The sequence below is a fragment of the Pygocentrus nattereri genome, chromosome 23 (assembly GCF_015220715.1).
Source record: "Pygocentrus nattereri isolate fPygNat1 chromosome 23, fPygNat1.pri, whole genome shotgun sequence".
NCBI classification, from domain to species: Eukaryota; Metazoa; Chordata; class Actinopteri; order Characiformes; family Serrasalmidae; genus Pygocentrus; species Pygocentrus nattereri.
This window is the reverse complement of record NC_051233.1, coordinates 27,160,650-27,169,238: the sequence shown is the minus strand read 5'-3', so window position 1 is coordinate 27,169,238 and position 8,589 is coordinate 27,160,650. Positions and strand designations below refer to the sequence as shown.

General features: G+C 42.8%; 1 protein-coding gene across 1 annotated transcript; it reads left to right on the top strand.

Annotated features, from left to right (window-relative positions):
- The first annotated feature begins 1,966 nt into the window (after nt 1–1,966).
- Nucleotides 1,967–7,348, top strand: gltpd2 (glycolipid transfer protein domain containing 2). The gene is made up of 4 exons (XM_017697653.2): nt 1,967–2,141; nt 3,900–3,955; nt 5,566–5,738; nt 6,156–7,348. The coding sequence occupies exons 1-4, from the start codon at nt 2,072–2,074 to the stop codon at nt 6,739–6,741; spliced, it is 885 nt and encodes a 294-aa protein (XP_017553142.1). The 5' UTR covers nt 1,967–2,071; the 3' UTR covers nt 6,742–7,348.
- Nucleotides 7,349–8,589: the final 1,241 nt, after the last annotated feature.

Below are 8,589 nucleotides of genomic sequence, written 5' to 3'. Positions count from 1 at the left end.
CCTGGTGCTGGGCATGTCAACCCCCCATATTCACATTCATGTCAACATTTGTATTCATATTCATATTTATATTCTTACAGAAGCAATTAATCCATATTCTGATTCTGATTGGGACATATTTAATTTACTGTATCAGCCCCACTCCCACTATCCCTGTTAATGGTCATACAAATATTCATATATATATTCATATCACTGATTCAGGATCAGTCGCCTGTATCCACATTCATATTCACTGGCCTGAAAAATGATAGAACTTTTCAGGGTGTTGCTTTATAAAGGACTAAAGGATAAAGGATAAAGAGAAATTAGTATTCTGATAATAACACACACACACACACACACACACACACACACACACACACACACACACACCTTCTAAGCCTCTTCTCATCCTGGGTCGCGGGTGGTCTTCCCCCCTTTCTCTCTCTCTCTCTTTCTCTCTCTCTGTCTCTCTCCTTCTCTCGCTTTCTCTCCCTCTCTCTGTCTCTCTCGCTCTCTTTCTCTTCCCCCCTTCTCTCTCTCTCTCTCTCTCTCTCTCTCTCTCTCTCCCTTTTTCTCTTTTTTCCCTATTTTTAGGCCTCCCTCTTTCTTTTTGTTCATCTCTTTTCTCGTTCCTTTTTTCTCTGTCAGTCTCTATTTATTTTCTCCATCTATTTTTTTCTTTCTCTTTCCTCCTCTCCCCTTCTCTGTCTCTCTCTTTGTCTATTTCTTTCCTCATTTAAGTTTTTTTCCTATTCCTAGGAAATCTCTTTATTTCTCTTTCTCTCCATTTCTAGGTATCTCTCTTGTTCTTTCACTCTAATTCTTTCCATTTTTTTCTCTCCTCATTAATAACTCTCTTTCTTTCTTTCTTTCTTTCTTTCTTTCTTTCTTTCTTTCTTTCTTTCTTTCTTTCTTTCTTTCTTTCTTTCTTTCTTTTTTCTCTCCTTCCTCTCTGTCTTTATTTCTAGGTCTCACTCTTTTATTCTGTATTTCTCTTTCTTTTTCTCTCTATTCCTTTCTCTCTCTGCCTTCTCTTTCTCTTTTTCTCTCTCCTCTTTAATTCAAACCCTCTGTTGTTCCTTCTTTCTCTGTCAGCCTATCTTTCTTTCCTCTATCTCTCTCACTCACTCTCTCTCACTGCACACACTATGCAGTTACGACTCAGTACAAAACTCTAAGTTTAACTATTAGTATAAGCAACACTCACTGTAACATACGTCATATATCCACGTTCAGGCTGCTGTATTGAGTCACAGAGTTTATGGACAGTAAAGAATAATAGAATCAAAGCTTTGTGGTTCATTGGGATATATTGTTTTTGTTGGGGGGGGTTACTGTAGGACAACAAGCGCTTACCTTATAAGGAGTGACTGGACACACGTGACCAATCTATGGACTCTTAGACTGAAAAACAGAGAGATAGAGAGAGCGAGTGAGAGACAGAGAGAGAAACAGAGAAAAGGGAATTGCCAGTGAGCTCCACTGCTGTGAAGAGAGGAAAAGAGGACAGAAACAGGGAAAGAAAAACATTTGTTAATCATCAGCATCAAACCGGACATCACAGTGACGGGTCAGTGCTACTTGTTTAGCCCCAGCTGTGGGCTTTGCAATGGTCCAACAAGGGCCGGCCAAAAGGACGAAAGAAAAGAGAAGAGGAAACAGAAAGAGAGAAAACACAGGTATCTGCATACTTCTGGAAGGGTCAAAGGTCAAGATGCCTAAGCAGAATGGACAGAATAGAAAAGAGTGGCCTGATCACTGAGGAGGAAATGTGAGAAACAGGGTGAGAGAGAGAGAGAGAAAGAGAGAGAAAGAGAGAGAGACAGAGAGAGAGAGAGACAGAGAGAGAGAGAGAAGGAGTGTGAGAGACATAGAGAGAGAGAGAGAGAGAGAGAGAGAAAAGGAGAGAGAGAGAGAGAGAAAGAGGCAGAGAGGGACACAGAGAGAAGAGGGGGAGAGAAAGAAAAGAGGGAGAGAGAGAGAGAGAGAGAGAGAGAGAAGGTGAGAAAAAAAGGGAGAGAGAGAGAAGAAGGAGGAGGAAAAGATTTTTAAAGAAGAACAGAGTGAAGGAAGACAGAAGGCCATTATGGGAGTGAAGGGCAGGGCGGCCTTCGCCATCGTCTTCATCATCGTCTTCCTCTGCTCTTTGTGGCTCTGTAAGTACAACTCATGATATTTTTACAAGCATTTCACAAATTCATCACAATTTTTTCACAACTTTAATATATTCATATTTATATATTAATGAGTTACTCATTGTGATTAGAATAGCTCATTTTCATATAATGAACAATTCTCCCAGCTACTGTTTCTACATCTGCACCATCTCAGTTAGATAAACAAAACTGAATCTATACTTTTTTACTCAGTTTCTCCACTAGCTGGTGCTCCTTTTATCACACAGTCCCATATGGCATTTTCCTTTTGATCCTCCAGATATGGACAGCTGTGGTATTAGATGATGTTAAAACAAATATATATATATATATATATAATATACTACTCTCTGCTCTGTGGGTTTTGTTTGCAGTTATCAAAGGATTTGCCTCAGAATATAAAACATAATATTTGGTGACAAAGTCCTGAAACCTGCATTTACTGAAACTGTCAGCGGGATTTGTTGTTTGCTGGCAGTAAAACTCTTGGCTCTTTTACAATATAAACACCACAGAGGAACATCATTATAGGTACACATGGGATTCGGGTTTAGTGACCTGGTGCTGGGCATGTCAACCCCCCATATTCACATTCATGTCAACATTTGTATTCATATTCATATTTATATTCTTACAGAAGCAATTAATCCATATTCTGATTCTGATTGGGACATATTTAATTTACTGTATCAGCCCCACTCCCACTATCCCTGTTAATGGTCATACAAATATTCATATATATATATTCATATCACTGATTCAGGATCAGTCGCCTGTATCAACATTCATATTCACTGGCCTGAAAAATGATAGAACTTTTCAGGGTGTTGCTTTATAAAGGACCTAAAAGAGAAATGAGTATTCTGATAATAACACACACACCTTCTAAGCCTCTTCTCATCCTGGCTCGTGGGTGGTCTGAAGCCTATCCCAGCAGTCGTAGGGTGGAGGGCAGGATACATCCTGGAAAGGTCACCAGTCCATCGTGGGGCAGACAGACAGATTCACTCACACCTAGGAGCAATTTACCATGTCCAATTGGCCTGACTTTGGACTGTGGGGGAAAACCCACACAGACACAGGGAGTCCATGCAGACTCCACACAGAAAGGACCCTGGTCACCCAGCCGGGGAATCGAACCCAGGCCCTACTTGCTGTGAGGCAACAGCGCTCACTCCTGCATCAACCCATGTGGAGTTGTTCAGTAATCTCAAATAGACTTGATTATGTCATTTCTGAATCTGTTGTCAATAAAATTCAGGCTGATATGGCCTCTACTAGTGTAGTGCGCTATCTGCTGAGATCCATCAGTGACCCAGGCTATGTGACCAAAGCAGCCAGAGATACTATAAAACAATGCTCATTCTCCTTCTCTCTGATCCCCAATCAGCGTTCTGCCAAGCCCAGCGCAGTGTGTGATGTGCATTCGGCTTCTGTTTTAATCCTGTTAGAGCTTCTGTTTACGCTTAAGCAAGTAATCAAGAGTCTGGTGGGCTTCGTTCACAGATAACAATGTGAGAAGGAGTGGGATTAGACTGCTTAAGAAGGGTAAGATTTGCAAACATACGAGAGCACCATCATTGCTCTCTGCGATGTGATCGGCCTCATGCTGCGTGTACTGTGGGAGAAATGTATTGTTCGGAAAGTTTAGCTAAGCACCTGTTTATGAGATGAGAACTGTGTTCTGACTGCGTAACGTGTTCTGAAAAGCACTTCTGACTCTGCAGTCTTGTTCTTCTCTTCCCTACCTTGTCATAGATGGTGGTTTGGAGCCCTGGGGCTACTGCCTGAAGGTTTACATTCAGGATGAACAGGTATGATCAGAGCTGTGAATGCAGGGGAAGTTGAATTCTCAGTCAAATGTTCTTTTGATTGCTTCTGTGTAAAGATTGTCTTTTCACCAGCTTATCTCACCTTCAGTAGTGTTGGATTTAAATCAAGATCTCAGCCCAAACTAGAATGGTTTAATACTGTTGTCATATTCTGCTTAGGTAATGTTATCTAACTTCAAAGGGGAAGGTCTGAAGATTTCGTTAGGGAAATGTGATCTTTGTGGCACCTAGATAGATACAACCAAGCAAGCTCTCATATTGATCAGGCCTTCAGGAGCTGAACTGAAGGCCTTACATGTTGGATTAACTAGTGACATAATTAATCAACCAGTGACAGAGAAATTAGACACGTTTTGATTTACAATGAGACCAAATTAGTGAGAAAAATTTACTTTTAGGCTTTCTGGATGTACAAGTTTTGGATGCACAAATTTTGTTCACGAGTGAAGGAAGGATGGCGCGAGAGGTTGACAGGCGGATTGGCATGGCATCTGCAGTAATGCGGAACCTAAACCGGTCCGTCATGGTGAAGAGAGAGCTGAGCCAGAAGGCGAAGCTGTCAATTTACCGGTCAGTCTACGTTCCAACTCTCACCTATGGTCACGAGCTTTCGGGATTGACCAAAAGAACGAGATCACGGATACAAGCGGCCGAAATGAGAGGCTCGGAGTAGAGCCGCTGCTCCTCCACGTCGAGAGAAGCCAGTTGAGGTGGTTTGGGTATCTGGTAAGGATGGCCTCTGGACGCCTCCCTAGGGAGGTGTTCCAGACATGTCTGATGGGGAGGAGACCCAGGACACTTTGGAGGGATTATATCTCTCGACTGTCTTGGGAACGCCTCGGCATCCCTCCGGAAGACCTGGAGGAGGTGGCAGAGGAGAGGGAGGCCTGGGCCTCTTTGCTTAGGCTGCTGCCCCCACAACCCGGATTCAGATAAGCGGTGGAGGATGGATGGATGGATGGATGGATGTACAAGATGCATCACTGACTGTAAATAAAAAGGTGGTCTAGCCGGGTTTCAGTCACTTGTTAAAGAAAAAAGTAGCTGCAGCTCCACATCAGGGCTCTTTTTCTGAAAGAGTCACTGTAAAACTACCACCTACAATGTAAAGTTTATGATAATATATAAGTTACGAACTTTAAATAAAACATATGACATTTTCTTTAACAAGCTTCAAATATCTGTGTTTAATCTGGAATGGCCAAAAATGCTACACTATTAGAAATCCCATAGGGGCTGGTCATGATTTCATCATGATGACCTGCAAGTGCTCATAAGTCGTACACGAAAACTACTGAAGAACGACTAACATTAGCTAGCTAACTCATTGCTAACAACAGCAAAGCGTTCATGGAGGTGTCTATTTTTTTTCATACTTTATAGCTAAAAAATGTCGCAGTGACACTGACTTCCCATTTCTGAATTAAGTCGAAGGCATGATTAGTTCAGAGCTCTGAACCTTGATCTTTAACAGCAATAAAGAGTCTATGGACCCCTGACAACATTCCAAGTCAGACGTTTCCAACTTCCTCCACTCTTTCTCACTTAACCTTTGAGCTCTAACTCTGATTCTCTCTGCTCCTTTTCCTTAGTCCCTCAGTCTGTATGGGAACAATGTCTCAGAAGATGACATGGTTCAGCTGGGCTTTTGTCCAGGGCAGCGATTCCAGGTTGGTGTTTTGCTGATGCACCTGCAGGCCGCACCTCTCTCAACCGATGACGTGCTGCTGGAGCCTTACCTGGCCAGCTGGGACGAGCTGATCAAGTAAGAGATTACACACACAGACAGACTACTTTTTTCTTTAGTAAGAAGATCTTTAGTAAGAAGAAATCAGCATTCATATAAAAAAGGGGTTGGGAGGGTGTTTGAGGCATTTCTCAACATTCAAGTTTCACATACAAGAGCTTATTTACATGCAACTTACAAAATACATTATAGCATAACCAGTAAGCAACCTTGGTAATACAGACAAAATCATGGCATAAATGCTAGAAATCATCAGCGTATTTAAGTTTTGAGACTTGGCCCACCAGTGAATTAGTCAAAGCTATCCAAAATGATGTTCTTGGTACCACTACCTCATGTGATATATTGTCAGAAAGTTTCACTTCTCTGGTTTCTAGGTTGTTGATATCTCCAACCGTTATAATGTTCAAATACGTGTTTTTGTTCCCTCTTTAGGTTCATGGATTCATTGGGCCCATTAGTGGGTTTCATCTCTCAAGAAATTGAGGCCAAAACCTCCATCATCCGTGACCTTGCCCAAAAAGAGGCAACAGCAGAAGAACAAGTTTCAGGCACCTCCATATTAAAGGATGAACCAACTCATCCCTCAGCTGGGGTGATGGGCAGGGCTTATACATCTGTACGCTCCATGATCAAAGCAGAGCTGGCCCAGGGTCTCGTGGACTTTACCCAGCCTCAGGCCTCAGGCTGCAGGACTTTGCTGCGGTTGCATCGTGCCCTGCTCTGGCTGCAGCTCTTCTTGCACAGCCTTGCGGAGGATGGACGAGCCCAGAGCCCTTCTGAACTCTGCCGGGACGCCTACCGTGTAACCCTGGCCCAGCACCACACGTGGTGGGTGAGGAAAGCAGCAGAGCTGGCCTTCGTGGCAATGCCTGACAGAGCCTTTTTCTACAGGCTGGTGTGTGTGGACACACAGGAGGAGGCCGCAGTTGTCCTCAACCATGTGGTCAGGGCCATACAGAAGGTGTACAACCAAACTCAAATGGCACTGGAGGAGCATGGCATGCTGGAGTTACCATAACCTGAAGTGTGCAGGTGATATGGACATGCTCTTAATGCCATCAGGAAATAGAGCATGCAAGTGGCACTGCAAACACATTCATCATGCTAACGATACCATTCAGCATGCTGATTACACCGAGAACATACCAGACCATACCATGCCAGTATTACCATTAGAAAACAGCATGGTGGTGATACCATAAGGAAACACACCATGCTGGCAACACCAGAAGGACACATAGCATGCTAGTCGTACCATAAGAGCATATACCATAGTGATAAGGGACGGAAGCACACTAATGACACCAGAATAATGACACCATATGTTAGGCTGGTGATACCATCAGAAAATACAGCATGAAAGTAAGGCATGCTACCTACGCACAACATTTTAGTGAAACTACAATGAATCAGCATGTTAATAGCACTAAAAGGACAAAAGCCATGCTGGCAGCGGTGATGATATCCTAACCTACACACAAGCTAGTTAGTTAGTTAAGCCAGGCTGGTTTCAGAAACGCTAACTTGTCAATGGTTCAGGAACCTGACAAAAAGCCCACCAACTTTGCATGAGGTTGGTCAGGAAACTCTCCTTTTCAGCCCTAATAAACCATCTTCTGACTGTCTTTCTCATTTGTAGAATATTCTCTCCCTTGATCTGGTGAAATCAATCGTTTGGAAGCATGTCATTTGACATGATCACGCCATGCTTTACATTATGCAACTCAAAAGAAATGTTGTTTGTAAGTTTCAAGCAACTAAAGTTGCACGGAAGTTTCACAGTATAAAGCCTTAGGATATACACCATATTAAGAGAAAACATTGCATGTTTTTGGCACCTTGAGGAAGAAGCTTGCTAATGGTGCTAAAAGGACACGTGCCATGCAGGAAATACCAAAACATGCACAATCTGAAAAACCTGGGATTCTGATCGTCAACAAAGCATGCTAGTGATACCACACCGGCACTTAGCATGCTAATCATACTCTAAGGGCATATGCTACAGTAGTGACAAAGTAAGGATGTTGGGGACACTAGGGACACCATGCTAATGGTACTAAAAGGAAGTACGCCATGCCAGTAATGCCAGTAGAACTTAAGTATGCTGTTGATGCTATAAGCACATAGGCCATGTTGATGATACCATAACTGAACACAGCATGCTAATGATACCATAAAGACATGATAACTATAAGGACACATGCTATGCTAATGAAGCTGAAATGTAATGTAGCATAGTGATGAAGGAAGCCATAAGTGATTATTTTTATTTATTTATTTTTCTTATAAAGCCCCCAAACTCTGGAATGATCTTCCAGAAAATGTTTGGGGCTCAGACACAGTCTCAATCTTTAAAACTAGGCTGAAAACCCACTTGTTCAGTTTAGCTTTTGGTAGTTAATTGTCAGTCGTTAGCCACACTTTGTAAATGTTCACATGCCCTGTTTTACATACAGCAGACAGAATAAAACGAATTCCCTCTCCCTGCCTTTTTTCCGAGTACACAACCGCCCACATGCCGGACACTGATAGACAACTGACTGTCGAGCTCTCCTGCTACCCACTTCAGACCAGCTGCCCACGCCCCAGCTACCACCACCTACCTTGGACAAGCTGCCCACCCTACACTGATGTTTTCATATAATCATTTGTAGGTAGTTTGATCAGAGGAGGATGGGTCCCCCCTGGTGAGCCTGGTTCCTCCCAAGGTTTCTTCCTCAGCTCTGAGGGAGTTTTTCCTCGCCACTGTTGCCCCTGGCTTGCTCACCTGGAGGTTTTACATTCTTGTTAAAACTCTGTCTTTTCTGGAATTCTGTGAAGCTGCTTTGTGACATCCGTTGTAAAAAAAAAGTGTTATACAAAAAAG